The sequence below is a fragment of the Haemorhous mexicanus genome, chromosome 3 (assembly GCF_027477595.1).
Source record: "Haemorhous mexicanus isolate bHaeMex1 chromosome 3, bHaeMex1.pri, whole genome shotgun sequence".
Lineage (NCBI taxonomy): Eukaryota > Metazoa > Chordata > Aves > Passeriformes > Fringillidae > Haemorhous > Haemorhous mexicanus.
Window position 1 is genome coordinate 58,318,180 of NC_082343.1, and position 17,436 is coordinate 58,335,615.

The 17,436-nt window shown below is 37.0% G+C and overlaps 1 protein-coding gene across 1 annotated transcript in view; it reads left to right on the forward strand.

Annotated features, from left to right (window-relative positions):
- Positions 1–17,436, forward strand: part of SYNE1 (spectrin repeat containing nuclear envelope protein 1) — a 290,126-nt gene that overhangs the window by 167,300 nt on the left and 105,390 nt on the right. Inside the window, exons 73-85 of the mRNA XM_059841964.1 lie at positions 290–415; positions 1,880–2,056; positions 3,725–3,990; positions 4,779–6,939; positions 7,109–7,446; positions 8,133–8,277; positions 9,289–9,507; positions 10,379–10,641; positions 12,147–12,312; positions 12,625–12,780; positions 12,979–13,131; positions 15,500–15,682; positions 17,141–17,278. Of these exons, the coding sequence (XP_059697947.1) occupies positions 290–415; positions 1,880–2,056; positions 3,725–3,990; positions 4,779–6,939; positions 7,109–7,446; positions 8,133–8,277; positions 9,289–9,507; positions 10,379–10,641; positions 12,147–12,312; positions 12,625–12,780; positions 12,979–13,131; positions 15,500–15,682; positions 17,141–17,278 (4,491 nt within the window). The remainder of the gene's footprint in view (positions 1–289; positions 416–1,879; positions 2,057–3,724; positions 3,991–4,778; positions 6,940–7,108; positions 7,447–8,132; positions 8,278–9,288; positions 9,508–10,378; positions 10,642–12,146; positions 12,313–12,624; positions 12,781–12,978; positions 13,132–15,499; positions 15,683–17,140; positions 17,279–17,436) is intronic.

Genomic DNA, 17,436 nt, shown 5'->3' on the forward strand with positions numbered 1-17,436 from the left:
ACATTGGGAAAGTCTGTCACCTTGTTGAGACTGTGTGTTGCTAAGAAATAAGCTAGCTAATTCGTATGTCTCTAAGTACTTTGGTAATTAGATAATAATAAAGTTTTTAAGGATTATTCCTTTCCATAATTATAACATAGCAACATTACCTAAAAAAACAATGTGTTTCTACATTTAATTTTATGGAAAAAACAAGAAGGCAGAGCAAAAAACTAAAATGTATGGTTGCAATAAAACAAGATATTATTTCCACAATCTCAGAATTTATTTTTGAGTTGTCTTCCCTCAGGTTAAACATTTCCGGGCTCTGCAGGAGCAGGCCAATACATACTTGGATCTTCTGTGCTCCATGTGTGATCTGTCAGATGCCACAGTGAAGAGTACAGCAGCAGATATTCAACAAACAAAACAAACGGTACAAGATAACCACAACAACCCACTTCTAATCCTATTTAGAGCTTTAACTGCCTTGATCTGTTCCCTTTTACAAAGGTCATATTGGGTAATGGTTTAAAGAAATGTCATCTTACTTTCATCTTAAGTATTTCTTTAGAGATAGTTAAATAGTTTTCTCTTTCTGCTTCTTTTTTTTTTTTTTTTTAATTATTAAATCCAGACATTGCCATCCTGGTACTAATAAAAAGACACAACTAAGTTTGCTAAAGGTACTTACACAATGTTACAAGATGTTGGGCTAAAGCTACAGAAATAACATTCTGTGGAAGAAAACTTTATTCAAGTTATGTTTTCAAAAAACAATTCAGTCTAATCTTCTCTGTATTTTATTACATCTGAGACATATTTTATTGTTACTATTTGTTCAACAAGACTGATATTCATATTGGCCTATATTAATAGATTACTAATATAATAATCATCATAACCATAGAAAATACGATGGTTTAGTTCATGAATCAAAGTCCATCTATTTCAGCATTTAATTTATAAAACTTTTGCTCAATTTTAAGTTTTAAAGTCACTTAATGTTTAGATTTAAAATAGAACTTTAAACTTAAGTTATTGGAAAAGAAGTATTATGAGCATTGCTCTTGTTATAACATGGAAAATTCAATCTCTTACACAGACACGCAACCAAAGTTTTGAAACTACTTCTAACAAGAGTAAAAATCTAATACATACAGTTAGAGCATTCCATACCACAGAAGGGAATTGTACATAAAAATATGGCAGTCCAGGAAGTGAATAGCTGAAAAACATCCCAAACATCAGAATAAGACACTCCTTAGACATACAAAGCAGTGAAACGTTGCTAAGAAATCACAGATGGTATAGTGCTGAGATGTGCTAAGCTGGTTGAGTGTCTCAATCTTAAAGGCACCCGACTGCTGTATTTAGAGCAAAAGCAGCTGTGTCACTATTGGTGTAAGAGGATTGATGGCTCAGATCTGGTAAGCATTCTTCTTATTAGCATTTTAGAAGAGGCATATAGGCAAAATAACTGGGCTAAGCATATTAAATTGAACTGTTTAGTTGAAACTTTTATGTAGGGTACACTCTAGCAATAGTCTTGGCAAGCAGCAGACTAAATTATATGATTAATTTAAGCTTAAGCAGAGGACAGAAAACATTGAAATACAAACACTCATAAACTTACTTCCTTCTTGGAAGGGTGAATGATAGTTAATTTCTTTTTTGTTGTTATTTTTGTTGTTTTTTCCACCTATATTTCGTTTGATAGGTACAATTTTTGTGATTTTTGAAGGTTAAGACTCTTTTTGTGGATAATGTTAGCCCCTTCAGAATCTGGTGCAGAAATTGCTTTAGTGCAGTATTGTGCTCAGAGGAAGAATGGTATTCATCCTCTATTCTTCAAAAATAGATGAATTAAAGCATTCCTACTCCATTTCTTTTCTTCTAGATTGAGCAACAGATAATGCACTCACAGTATCTGTCTCAAGGCTGGGAAGAGATCAAACAGTTGAAGGCTGAGCTCTGGATATATTTCCAGGATGCGGATCAACAGCTACAGAATTTAAAAAGGAGACGGGCAGAGTTGGAGCTAAATATTGCCCAGAATATGGTACTCCAGGTTAAGGTAAGGAGACTTTGGGTTAAGAACAGAAGGTAAGGGAGAAGTTCATCCTGTGGATGATATTTTTTTATGATTTATATTATATGCATATACTGCATACAATGTCTAATGTGCTTTAAACAACACCAGAAATGATAGAGGAAAGAGTGTTTCCTTGTTGATGCTGCAGGGTGATTTGGAGAGCAGAAAACTGTACTTTAGTATTTTTCTGGCTTTGTTTTTTTAATAATAGACAACTGTCAGCCTCCTGATCTGATTTGCATTTGCTTTTAGAGTAGACTAAGTGCTGATCACAGTGGACCTGAAGATAAGATTTACAAATTGTGCCTGCTAAATTCTTTGATTTTTATACTTCTAAATAGTTTAGAAGTATTTCAGAATTAGTCAATGAAACTATTTGATGTTGCTGATCTCTAAGAGGTATGACAGAAACACAATTTAATTAATGAGACAAATACCTTCATATCTTCTCTCATTCATTCCAGAAGAGAGACTTTTTCTGACCATTCTATACACATCAGTTACTGCACATATCAATAACTTTACAATAGGGATAATTTCTTTAATAAATGATTAAATATGTGGGTTTTGCCTTTTTGGTCTAGAATTTGCTTGTATTCTTTTTTTGATGCGCCAAGACTTAGGTGAAAAGTAAACAGCACTTCCTCTCCATTTGTGTTCTACTCACACTTTGGAACAAAGTCAAAGCCTTTGAAGATGCCTCAGCACAATCTGGACTGAAAGCTGTTATACCAGCTATAATTAGAGTCCAGGAAGAAGAAGAAGTCTTTATTTCTTAATTCTTTCAGTCAGTAACTTTGGATTATAATGAAAGGGAGACACCCGCTGTACTGTTAGGTGTGGCACAAGGTGTTTTTTTCCTAATAATTTCCCCTGGTAAAGGAAGATGCCTAGCTCCATTTGAAGGTGTCATGAAGAGGAATTAGGCAGAGCTGGAGATGAGTGTGCTTGTTTAGTTATAGTTACTGGAACTAGAATGTAGAAAAAGATTATATTTACCCTAGTGTGTAAGGGCTGAAAAATATTTGGTTAGTTGTCAGTATATTGTGTATTCTTTTTTTTGGGATCTCTCTGACTTCTTATTTGGTAGGATGTGTATGCAGATGAACTCCTTCAGTTACTAGTTATTAATCATACCTAGGTAATCCATGGTTTTGTTTCAGTAGTGACAGTGGTAATGGTTGCTGTTACAGAAGTAGGAAAAATACAGAGTACAGATATGGAGTCTCACTGACTCATGGACTCTGCTTCCTCTTTTTAGTCTCTAATGAAAAAGGAACAAAAAAAAGCTACTAATAGTGCTGGTAAAATGAGTTATTCTTGTGAGATTCAAGACTACCTTGCATGTTTTAGTGTATAGCCTGGACAACAGGATGTGGCTCGATCACAAATTCTGTTTTTATCACTGGCACTTGGAAACTCCTCTGGCTTGCTTTAGCATTTATTACCAACTTGTCTTCACGTGAGAAAATAGGGAGGAGGGTTTGGAGAGGAGTGAAAACAGTTCTTCCAATTGACCTCTGCAGAGTATTTTCCTGAGCAGATAATTAGTTCATATACAATTTATTTATTTCAGAGCTTTTATTTAAGTTCCATTTTATAATTTTGAATGCATGTTATTTTATTGGCTTTGACTTGTATCTTTTTCAGGAATTCAGTCAGAAGCTGCAGTCGAAGCAGTCAGCTCTCACCTCTGTGACTGAGAAGATGAACAAACTAACCCAAGGACAGGAATCACCTGAACACAAGGAAATAGGAGAACTGAGCAACCAGTGGCTGGACCTCTGCCTTCAGGCACATAATTTGCTCATGCAGAGGGAGGAGGATCTGCAGAGGACAAGGGATTACCATGATCGCATGAATGTTGTTGAAGTTTTCCTGGAAAAGCTCACAAAAGAGTGGGACAACCTGGCTAGGTAAAAAAGGAGTTGCATCCACTGCAAACGTTGCATATGTGCTGAAAGAGCTGTTTACAGAGTGTCTCTAAGTGGGAGCCACTAAAAATCCCGTTTTGCATACTTAATTAAATGCACACCTCCCTTATTAATTATCGGGCAATTAATCCTTTCTGTTGAGATGAAGAGAGTTTGACAGGCCAGATCTTCAGTGTTTGTCTTTAAGGCAAGCACTGATTGATCCTGTCTCAGGGTATAGCATTTCCTGATATTTCAAGAATGTTGCCTATTTCATTTGAACTCTTTCATTTGTGGTGGTCCATGAATTCATGGTTCATTCACTGGTTCATTTGCATTGTCATACTGTGTTATATCTATTAGACTATTACATTAAAGCTTAGTAACTCCCTAAATATTTGCAGCTGCTTTGCATAGGATAAGCACACCAGCTGTGAGTGAAATTGTGAGTGTATTGCTGCTTCTGTCACTGCCATGAAACAAGGTTCACTTCAGCCTCAATACTTGCTGTTGTTCATATGTGCAATATAATCAGTATGGTCTGTGTTCATGTAAATGTGTATGGTCAGCCTGATGACCATACAGCAGATGAAAGGGAAACTAATAAATTTGTGAAGTTTTTAAATTAGTGTTCAAGGCTGCTACCTTCAAGTGAACCTGAAAACTGTAGGTCTTTATATCATATGGATTTCAGTATGCAGTGGGCTTATAATCAGTTCTGACCTCTCTTAAAAGCCTGTGCTGAAGTAGGACCTAATACCTCATTTTTGTCCTGTCCTTTTTGACAACAGATCTGATGCTGAAAGTACAAATGTGCACCTTGAAGCTTTGCAAAAACTGGCAATTGCACTTCAGGAAAGGAGATTTGCTCTGGAAGATTTGAAAGATCAGAAGCAGAAGATGATAGAACACCTGAATCTTGATGACAAAGAATTAGTAAAGGAGCAATTCAGTCATTTTGAACAACGCTGGACTCAGCTGGAGGACCTTGTCAAACGGAAAATTCAAGTTTCTGTTTCAACCTTAGAAGAGCTCAGCTTGGTGCATTCTAAATTTCAGGAACTAATGGAATGGGCAGAGGAACAGCAACCTAATGTCTCAGAGGCTCTTAAGCAGAGCCCTCCTCCAGATATGGCTCAGAGTCTTCTCATGGATCATCTTACCATTTGCAGTGAGCTTGAAGCCAAACAGCTCGTTCTGAAGATGCTTGTGAAGGATGCTGACAGGGTGATGACCAACCTAGGGCTCAATGAAAGGCAAGAACTGCAGAAAACAGTGTCTGATGCACAGCACCATGTGGCGTGTCTCAGCGATCTGGTTGGCCAGAGGAGAAAACATCTCAATAAAGCACTGTCTGAAAAGACTCAGTTTCTCATGGCAGTCTTTGAGGCTACAAACCAAATTCACCAGCACGAGAAGAAGGTGATGTTTCCAGAACATATTTGTCTTTTGCCAGAAGATGTGAATAAACAGATCAGGACTTGTAAGAATACCCAGGCTAATCTGAAGGCCTATCAAAATGAGGTCACAGGGTTGTGGGCTCAAGGAAGAGATTTAATGAAAGAAGCAACAAATCAAGAGAAGAGTGAGGTGTTAGGTAAACTGCAAGAACTACAGAATGTGTATGACACTGTTTTACAAAAGTGTAACCAGAGATTGTTAGAACTGGAGAAAAATATTGTTTCCAGGAAATATTTCAAAGAAGATTTGGATAAAGTTTGCCATTGGCTAAAACAAGCTGATATTGTCACATTCCCAGAAGTCAATGTAATGAATTCTAACACTGAGTTATACAGCCAGCTGGCAAAATATCAACAGATTCTTGAGCAGTCTCCAGAATATGAAAATCTGCTACTTGCCCTGCAAAGAGATGGCCAAGAAGTCCTACCATCACTTAATGAAGTGGATCATTCTTACCTAGATGAAAAACTTAGCAGTCTCCCTCAGCAATTCAATATTGTCACTGCTCTGGCAAAAGAAAAATTATATAAGGTTCAGGAAGCAATTTATGCCAGAAAAGAGTATGCCTCTTTGATTGAGTTGACGAGTAAAGCTCTGACCGAGCTGGAAGACCAGTTTATTAACATGGACAGAGCTCCAGCTGCTGTTTCAGCCAAAGAAGCTGTGTCACTCCAGCAAGCCTACCGAGATCTCTTAGATGAAGCCACGAGCCTTGCTGCAGCAGTGGATGAACTGAACCAGAAGAAGGAGGCTTTTCGAAGCACCGGCCAGCCCTGGCAGCCAGATGAGATGTTAAAACTTGCCACACTATATCACAAGTTGAAGAGGCAAATAGAACAGAAAATCAACCTGTTGGATGACACAATAGAAGCATGCCAAGAGCATGAGAAGATGTGTATGCAGTTTGAGGCACAGCTAGAGACAGTGAAAAAGGAGCAGGTTAAGGTGAATGAAGAAACTCTCCCAATAGAAGAAAAGTTGAAAATATACCATTCTCTGGTGGGCAGCTTGCAAGACTCGGGAAGTCTTCTGAAGCGAATAACTGAACATCTGGAAGCCCTTTCTCCTCAGGTTGACTCATCTGCTTATGAGACTGCAAATCACCAAGTTAAGGCTTGGCAAGAGAAGCTGAAGTCTTTGCATTCTGCCATTGTTGACACGGTGATGGAGTGTGAGAACAGGCTTGTGCAGAGCATTGACTTCAAGACAGAAATCTGCCGCTCGCTCGAATGGTTGAGGTGGGTGAAAACAGAACTTAATGGAACATTAAGTTTGGACCTCAAACTGCAAAACATCCAAGAAGAAATCCGAAAAGTTCAGATACATCAGGAAGAAGTGCAGTCGAGCCTCAGAATAATGAATGCCCTGAGCAATAAAGAGAAAGAGCGCTACATGAAAGCGAAGGAGCTGATACCTGCTGACCTGGAAAACACTCTTGCTGAGCTGGCAGAACTGGATGGTGAAGTTCAAGAAGCTGTACACATGAGACAGGTTAGTCCACCCAAACCATCATTAGTTTCTTGGTAACAAAGCTGAAAAAGATGGTTCTTGATCTTTACAATCATCACAAAAAGACTCATTTTAGTAATCCTACGGTCTGTTTTTTCAAATTACACAGGCTACTGTGATTTTATGTTTGTGAATCTCCCTTTTATTTCAGGCTACCTTGAATAAAGCATATAGCCTCTGCCAAAGGTACTACCAAGTGATGCAGATAGCAAATGACTGGCTGGAGGATGCTCAGGAATTTCTACAGTTAGCAAGAAATGGTCTAGATGTTGAGAACTCTGAGGAGAATCTAAGGAACCATGTTGAATTTTTCAGCACAGAAAGTCAGTTTAATGATCATTTGAAAGTGTTACAAGGCCTTGTGTCTGAGATAGAGCCCTTTTTACAAGCCACAGCAAGTGAACAGCTGGTGCAAAATGTAACTGCATTGGAGGAAAAGGCCAGAGAGACAAAGCAAGAAGCCAAAACCCAGCAAGAGCAGTTACAAAGGTATGTTCTTTTTTTTTATTTTATTTTTCCTTTTCTTACTTCATTTTAAGATCACCTTGTTGGTAATGAAAGAAAGAATCAGAACATTAATTGAAGTCTTTAAATATTTGTGCTACTTTTGATAAAAGTGGATATTGGGGATTCAGAGCTCTTGGAATTGAGGATTCTGCTTTCTTTTCTGCCCTTGACTGACTAGTTGTGTGATCTTAAAGGAGCTCTAGTAGAATTATATTAAGCTTGGAACAGCACAGAGAAGAGTAGGGAACAACTGTTCCATATTTCACCTGACAGAAGATGTATGCACAAACAAATGAAATTGAAGCAGATATTTTGAACTAAAAGTTAATACCATTTTAACAAGCATAACTATGTTTCTTATTATTCCTGAATGTTCTGAATCCCATAAGTTTGGGTAGGTTTAAACAACAACATAGGCAGTCCCTGAGGAAAAGTCAAATGAGGACTACTTAATGCCCAGCTGTGTTTTCTGTAAGGCATAGCTGAAAATCAGGAGCATGTGCTTCTATGTATGATGTTTCCCAATAATCTTTCTTTTTCTTGGAAAGTACTGTGTAACAGCAAAACTAAGCAGTTGCATTAGAAACTAGGTGCAATAATGTTTCTGATTTTCAAATGCTTTTATATAGCATTAAGTTGTTCTTGTTCTCAAACTGTATTGGTTTAAGGTGTGCTTCTGAGTGGCAGGAGTACCAGACATCACGGCAGAAGGTGATTGAAGTGATGAATGACGCTGAGAAAAAATTGTCTGAATTTTCAGTAGCTAAAGCTGCTTCTTCTCATGAAGCAGAAGAGAAATTGCTAACACATAAGGTAAGGTACTGATAATTGCATGAAATCCTTCTCTTTCAAGTGAAAATAAATGTATAATATGTAGGTTCCTACCTAACATAACATGAATTTGAGTTCTTAGATCTTTACCTGTAGCACTTAATGGTGTCATAACGCACCAAGGCATGTTTAGTGCTGTGCAAAACACACGTTTTATTTGTGGGGTGACTGAGACAGATATCTTTAATCACTTCTCAGATTGTTGTCTGTCTATGTGCCTATGACTGTAGAGAAGTGCAAAGAGTCAGAAGGTTCCTAAAAGCCATGGGTAAGCCATGGGTCTGTGAGCCCCAAAATTAAGTACCCTTCAAGAAACTCAGATCAATAGAAACATCCATCTGCTTTTGATCATGGAAATGGACAGGAAGAGTTTACTAGAACATGAGGAGTTGGAGCTTAATATAAACTCTTGTTTAGTCCAAAAGCAAGAAATATAGCTTAAGAAAACTTACTTTCTCATGTTTAAGGTACTACTTAGTTGCATTAAGATAGACCGTCAGTGATACTTCAGGCATGCTGCCAGCTGTATCTTGTGAAATCAAGAATCTCCCCTAAGAGTAATGTCATGTCTGCCAGGTTCATGAGAGTGTCCTCAAATCCTTGGGCATTTAAAAAGTTGTTAAAAATTAACAGGACATAAATGTACACTTAAACGCTTGAATTGCTTCTCCCATTTTTAGACTGTTTAGAAGTCAGTCTTTGCTATGAGAAGGCAAATGAATGCTTATTTTCATCCCTTTTGAGGGGCTATCAAGGAAGAGAAGAGCTGATTACACCAAATTTCTGCTGCTTCCAGAAGCTTGCATTTTGGACCAAGCAGCTATAGCTAATATATTGCCTATGAGAAATAAAGTGTGACCTAGCCACCTCACTTGAAATGCAATACCTCATCTTCATCTGCAGTGGATGGAGGTGGTTCACCTTACCTGCATGTTGAATGCTAATGAATTGGTTTGTGGAAAAGGAAAACAGTGCTTATTTCTGCTTTTTCAGACTCTCGTGTCCATAGTGAATTCTTTCCATGAGAAGATCACAGCCCTAGAAGAAAAGGCTTCACAGCTGGAAAAAATCAGTAATGATGCCAGTAAGGCATCTATAAGTAGATCCATGACAACAGTTTGGCAGCGCTGGACACGGCTCAGGAATGTAGCCCAGGAACAAGAGAAAATTTTGGAAGATGCAGTGCAGGAATGGAAGGGTTTTAATGATAAGGTAAATTCTAGTCTTGGTAAATCCTCCCTTATACATAGGTTTTCACTCTTTATGCTGCCTGATTAATCATCTTGCAACAGAGAAAACTGATAGCAGGAATAACTGGTTTTTTCCTCTGTTCAGAAAACACAGCTGTGAAAGATCCAGGTTTGGAATTGTTGCCTCCAAAGTTTGGACTGTTCTTCTCAATGCATACATGTATATAGTACATACAGAGTTGTTTCAGTTTCTAGTGGTTCATTAGATTCTTCTTCTCTGTTTCCTTTCCTCAGATGTTCTGTTCTAGATTATGTTAACCTCTTTTTTTTTTTTTCTCCTTCTTCTCTCCTCTTTCTTTTCTCTTTTTTCTCTCTTTCTTCTCTCTTTCTTTTTTCTTCCTTTTTTTTTTAATCCTGAAGAATATGAAGTTGCTCCTTTTAAGCGTAAGCAGTGAGGATAGTGCCTGTCACTGCTCCTTGATCATATGTCTCTTTTTTCCCTTTATATCCTACCTTACTCTTCTTATCTGTCATTGTCCATTATTCATGTCCAGATATCAGGTTCTCTAGGAATGGGGATAATCTCTTGTTAAATGCATGACTTGTGCTAAATATAGGTGTACCCCAGGGTAGAGCTCTAGTTCCTATGGAAATAAATATAATAAATGCTAAAGATTATAAGAAGACACCCATAACTGGACTAAGAAAAATCCTTTTGCAAGTCCTGATTCCCTGTGAAGAGCAAGGGATCAGGCACAGTAGAGCACAAGCCCTAAAGCACAACAGTTTTGTAGAATCTAAATGTACAGCACTGGCTCTAGCACCTTCCAGTGTCAGTTGTACTAGGTTCTTTTGTAATCTTACTATTGACAAGACTGCATCTCTTTCCATAGATTCAGAAAGCCACCATAGCTATAGATCAGCTGCAAGGTCGCTTACCAGAAAGCTCAGTGGAAAAGGCATCCAAGACAGAGCTCCTGGAACTCCTGGACTACCACAGCAGTTTCCTGCTGGAGGTGGACCACCAGCTGTCGTCTTTGGGCCTGCTCAAACAGCATGCTGTCAGCATGCTTCAGGATGTGGAAGGAAAGCCTTCATCTCAGAAGGAGCTACCAGTCATGCAAGAAATCAAAGCAATGCAAGATCGATGCCACAAGTAAGGAAATATTTTAAAAGCTACACCAGAAAAATGGTACCTTGCAAATCATTATTAAGAGCTTATGTATCATTTTTATATCATTAACAATGAATATGCCTAAGTAAATATTAGCTATTATTTTTAAATAAGCATCAGTTTTTATTTAAAATTACTTTTAATTAGTTTTGAAATACTTTTTTTGCCCTTATTTTTTATTTCCTTCAGAAAGAGTATGCCTTTTAGAATACGTATTTCTTGCCTTGCATAATAATAACTTACATAAAAGCTGCATAAACTGCATTAAAGATATAACTGATTTTAAACACTTGCTTCTCACATTAACAGTGATCATTTATCTTTTTGTATCCTCTTTTGATTAGTTTATCACTTTGTTTCCCTTGTTTGAAGTACTTAGTTACCAAAAGTAGGTCCTGTATGACATTTATAGGGGAATGTAGAGCATATGCAAATGAAACATAATTTTTCACCTTGAGGCCATGCAAATGTTTATCTAAATCGAAAACATCTCCCTATCTTGTAGAAAACAGGAAGTTTTATGTTAAGTTTTAAGACACATCTCTGCCTCATAACTACACTAAGGTACCATTAAGTGGATCTCCATGGCTGGAAGACAAAGAGAAAGGAGAGATGACAAAATTGTAAAACCCTGCACCAGGCCTGTGCAAAGTTTATTGTGTGTGTTTATAAATAATTATAGTAGAATAGCAATCCCTGGAGAAAATTTTACAATTCCATTTTTCACTTACTTAAAATTGGTTTCTAAGATAGAGGGTCTGTGATGACCTCCTGCTCATGTAAATAAGGCATGATTTATCTGTGCAAGGTTATGCAAACATAAATGAAATACGGCAATACCCATGTCACATGGATAAGAGCTACAAGTAGTCCAATAGAACTTTCATAGAGGTGTAAATTTTTTACAAGACATCCAAGTTCTTGAGGAAAGTGCAGAAATTGTGTCTTAGTGAAAGTGTGGAAATAGGCCATGTTCAGATAATTGATCCATGATTTATGCTAAGTATTCTGCCAATGCAAATCCAATCAGTAAGAGTGGAATTTATCTCATGTCATTTTACATTCTAGATATCAGTATCAGAGCAGGTTGTCTCGCTCTCAAATTAGTGTAGAGAAGTAAACAAGTGTAAGATACAATTTTTCTGACCTATTTTAGAAGTTTCTTCTGGAATGACAATGAATAATCCTAGTTCATGCCCTGCAATTGCCTGTTTCCTCTACTGACAATCAGGGCAGTCTGCAGTGATAAGCTCAGATGTAAGGATCTTTATTGTATACATTAGCATTTTTTCAAAAGAATTGCATGCCTGATGTCCAAACAGGTAAAACCAAAGAATGGACATGAAGAATTTAATTTATTTAAATTTATTTCTCTGGATGTAGTGCTCTTAATCATTATCTTTATTGTTCAGCATTTTTTGACCAAGCAGTGTTTTTAGACATTGCTTAATTCTTCACAAATAGTTATTGTTTATTTCTTTCTGAAGTATGCAACAGAAAGTTAAAAAAGGCATGAAGGTGGTGAAACAGGAGCTGAAGGAGCGTGAGGAGGTTGAAGCAGAGATTAATATTGTGAAGTCCTGGATCCAGGAAACAAAAGAATATTTATTAAGCCCTGATGCAGAAGTGGACATTCAACTCCAGGAGCTGCAGGTAGGCCACATTTGTCAACTTCTAAATCACAATATTTATCTTCATTTTAATCTGCTAGTGAATATTAATAGTTTCAAAACCACTACAAATTCAAATTAGACAATATTCATTTAGTAATCCAATATTCATTTAGTAATCGTTTACTAAGTAAGCCGGCATTCATTTAGTAATTGTTTAGTAAAACAAGCATTTTAGTAACCCACTAGACAAATTCATAAAGCATGAAGTAGATGATGGACTGTGATATTTTATTTTAAATATGTTTATGATGTATTCTCATTGTTCTTAACAATACTCTTTTTCTGTCATTAGTCTCTCTTTGGTGAAGTTACTACTCATCGCCAGGCTGTTGAAAAACTAGCTGAACAACAACAGAATAAATACTTGGGGCTTTATACCATTTTGCCTTCTGAACTCTCTCTTCATTTAGCAGAAGTTGGACTGGCCCTCGTTACTGTGCAGGATCAGGTAAAGTACAGTAGATAAGTGCCACACAGATCCATAGCCTTTCTTCGGGCTTTATAACTTGGTATCCTGCTGTGGCCAACCCGTGCAACACAGAATAGTTTTATTACTTTCATCCTTTGAATTAAAGTTAAATGAAAATTATTTTCTTTTAAGGAGGAGTGATTTCTGATTATTGAATTTAATTCTTACCATTGGCAGATTCAAACCAAAGAAAGAGAAACTCAGCAAATCAAAACATTGAATCAAGAGTTTGATCAGAAAATCCAGGGGATAGCAAATGAACTAAATACCATTCTTTCCAAGCTGAAAAAGAAAACAAACGATATAGCACAAGCTAAACTTGAACAAAAGGTAAGACAAGGCTTTCCTTATGTGGGTATGCCATAAATTTTTCTGAATTGGGAAACTCACTTCATACCAAAGTGGTTTGTGAAGATTTGCAGGACACAGTTTGTTAATGTAGTGCAACAGAAGAATTATGCAGAAATGAGGGTTGACTGATGAGATTTTTAAGACTGTGTTCTTTGCAAACTGGCCTACTCAGGTAACAGAATTTGAAGGAAGGAGCTGAGTGTTAAAGTCAGATGGACAAAATTTCACAGTTCCTTTTCAGTAATGAGTATGACTCCAATCTGGAAAAGCCTGAGGAACCTTTAAACTGCTCCTAGTTCTTGTCTGTACTGAAAAGATCATTTATTATTTATGATAAATAGTAGAATTCAGTAGAATTTTACTTGTAGCCCATCTCACATAATTTGGCTGAACAAGGAGGTAAAGTACCACTCATGCAGTTAAGAGTAGTGCAAAGGGTTTGTGGTTCTTCTTGAAGGTTTTCTTAGTCTTAGGTGTGTGCCACACTCAGAAAAAATCATCTGTACTGAAGTGTAATGGCCAAATTAGGATTATCATATGAGAATAAGGGATTTTTGGGAGAAGAGAGATGGAAAAGGGGTTGGTTGGGTTTGGAGGGTTTTTTGTTGGTTTGTTATTTTAACTAGGCAAAGATAAACTTGACCAAATTTCTGTCTGAAATTAAGCAAAGCATACAAAGTAGGAGAAGATTTAGCATGAATGGCATGTCATAAATTACCTGTTTATTTTCATGAGATGCTCAAGGTGTTCCAAAATACTGTTTCCCTTGCAGGAAGTGTCACTAAATTATATCCCTGATATATCTCCTTGATTTCAGTAAGAAAGCAGAAAACCAGTGAAATCTGCTGTCTTTTTGTCGCATAAATTAAAACTCTCAGTCACTGGAGATGTAGTAATGTTCCAACTACTTTTATGCATTTAGCTGATAGTCTTGAGATTGGGTTGGCTTTGGTTATAGCAGTAAATATTTTTATATTAGCATTGAAACAGATTGTGAAAAAATAAAAATCTGTTTTAAATCCATATGACTCAAGTCAAATGAATCCTTCCTTGACAAACAGCATATAAATTCTGCATAATATCTGCAGTAAATACATTTATTTATGCTTGCTGTAATGTGTGTGTGTCTTTGTATTTAGATAAGCAATTTAACATCTGTCTTTGTGTCTACCTGTAGACAGTTATGTCTCATTTGTGGAATATTACTGATTTATCATAACTTGCACTCTGAGGTGTGTCTGCCAGGTCAGCCCTAACCTAAAGAACTTGAAGTCACTTCTTGAAGCACCTGTAGCAGTGTTGTGAATGACTGTAGTTTAAATTTGTAGAAATAATTGGAGAGAGGCCAGGCTGTTTGTCCAAGCAGTGGGACAAGAGGCAACGGACAGAAACTGATGCACAGGAAGTTCCACCTGAGCATGAGGAAGAACTTCTTTATTGTGTAGTGTCTCTGCACTGCAGCAGGTTGCCCAGAGACAGTGTGGAGTCTCCCTTTACTGGAGATACTCAAGAGCCTTCTGGACACAATCCTTTGCCATGTGCTGTGGGACAGCCCTGCTTGAGCAGGGAGGTTGGACCAGATGACCCACTGTGGTTCCCTTCCAACCTAACCTGTTCTATGATTCTGTGACTTCTTTTTCTTTTATGTTTCAAAAACAATGAGTTTTTAACACCTTGGATATAAAAAATAAATACAAAAATAACCAGTAGCCTCTTCTCAAGAAACTGTAGCCCAAGAGAATGTTTTAAATCTATGGGAAACTTGAAAAACTTTTTAGGCTTCCTTTTCAAAATATTTGTGACTATGGTAGGAAAGATTAATTTTAAACTGTGTTTCTATTGAAACACTCTACCACAATCAGACTGCTTCTGCATCAAGATAATGCTATGCAAATGCAAGTTTCAAATTAAAATCAAAGTTTTCATAATCCATTAATGAGTAACTACATTTTTATGAGTTTATAAACTTATATTTTAAGACAGGAATAAAACATACTCCTTTTCAAATAAACAAAACTCCTTGTTATGGCAGTCTGTGCTCACAATTCGTTTCAGAAACAAACCCAGAAAGATGCCTGAGAACAGTTTAATGTCACACTGAAGTGACTCAGTCTTTGGCTACAGGAGGGAAAACGGTTATCCATTCCATCCAGGAAGTCAGAGGAGAAAGAGTAATGGCACATACTTAAGAGATGACCAAATATCCTGCTGTTCTGCTTTCCTGCTTAAAAGTGGAAAAAACTATGGAGACTTTGGACAGGCTATAAAAGTTGCAAGTTGGACTAGAAATAATCAACCAAAAAGCTAACACTTCCTGGCTCACTGATTTTATTGTTTTTCTGCCTAGATCCTTGGTGACGAGTTGGACAGCTGCAATATAAAGCTACTGGAGTTAGATGCATCAGTCCAGGACTTTGCAGAGCAGAACGTTCCCCTGGCTAAGCAGCTGGCTAACAGGATAGGGAAACTCACTGCACTGCACCAGCAGACCATACGGCAGGCTGAGTACAGAGCAGCCAAGCTCAGTCAGGTATGATCTTAAATCCTTTCTGCTGTTTCCTCTCAGAAACAGAGGAAGCATGCAAACATCTCATTTATTTTCCTGGAGTTATGCCAGGCAGGGCATTCCTTGGCACATCTGCCTATTATTAGTCAGGGCTTGCATCACATTGCGAAGAGGCACAGGTCAAATCAGAGGGTGAAATAATTCAGATGCTGCTTTAATACCCTCTTGCATGAATCACCTGCTGTTTGGTTCCTTTGGTGCCCTAAAAAAATTGTAGATCTCACAAACAGTAGCATGTTGGAAATTGTGCCTCATTGTGCTTGTCAGGGTCTCTGTTTTGTCACTGTTACCTATACTTGCAGCATTAAAAGCAAAATTTAAAAAAAAAATTATTTTGCTCTAGTCCCAATGCATAGAGGGTGAATATAACTTGTACATTCAATATAAAAGCCTATATACAATGACCCCCATAATGCATAATATTTATGCAATATTTTGGTGTTCATAAAGATGGATCCCCTGTGGTTCAAAGTCTCTGAAGTTATTTCTCTTTTTTTTTCTTAATTGTTCTTATCCCCAAAAACCTCTAGCTAAAATCAAATAAATGGATTTTCTATGGTTCTGCCATCAAAGCCCTGATAAATTATGAGTTCTCCTTTCTGCATGCATTTTTCTGTAAGAAAAAAATCAAAATATTCTTTTCTCTGAATAATTGTTTTTAAGAAGAGATAGAAAATAATTATCAAAGTAAGAACTCAGACAAAGGTACTTGGTAAAGAGATTTAGCATTAGGATATTTTGTTCAGCATCAAAAAATCCGCGTAGAAAAAAATATAGGTATTGGAAACTGCTTGCAAATACAGTTCAGCCACCTAGGATTTGATCCATCCTGTATAAGGAGGAAATTCATGAGCACTAATAAAATTATTCCTGCTGAAAATAAAATTGGAGGTTATGACTACTTTGCTAAATAGAAATTGTATTAAGCAGAAAGCAGAACTTTTGTCCTGTATTTTGAAATTGTGCAGCAATTCATGTTTTGGAAATATGGCAGACTGAGTGGACAAAGCAGACTTTAAAAAAATAAAAGGTGATTTGGAGGATGTAATGGAAAGAGACATATCAAAATAAGAAATTGAGCCACAAACTGAAAGAGGAGGTATTTTGGAACTTATATGTGAGGCTGAAATATGCACAGGGAGTGTACCCTCTAGGGATATATTTGAGCATCAATGGACTCTCACAGTATGACCTACATTCTTGTAGTGCCTTTTTTCCCTTAAACAGATAATCTTACTACTGGAAACATAGATATTTTAACTCCATAAATACATAAGAAATTAACTTATATAATACAGGAAGGAAAAGTTGTTAAAATGATCCCCAGGTTAAAACAATGAAGGAATAAAAATTAGTTTTTTCATCCTCCAAGAATTGTACAAAATTACATCATAGGCTAAAGCAAATTTTTCTTTCATCCAGGCTGCTTCACACTTGGAAGAATACAATGAGATGCTGGAGTTCATATTGAAATGGATTGAGAAAGCAAATATCCTAGTGCATGGTAGTATAACATGGAATTCTTCCTCTCAGCTTCGTGATCAGTTTAAAGCCTACCAGGTGATTATGTGAGCTATGCCATTTAAAAGGCACTGTATATATGAAGTTATTTTCAAAGCAGTGGAGTTCTACTTCCTCCTAAAGTGCTAGATTTCTTTGACTCTTCTCCCAAGCCTTAAAAATGATTAATTGATTTTGGACAATTGTTTTGACAACTG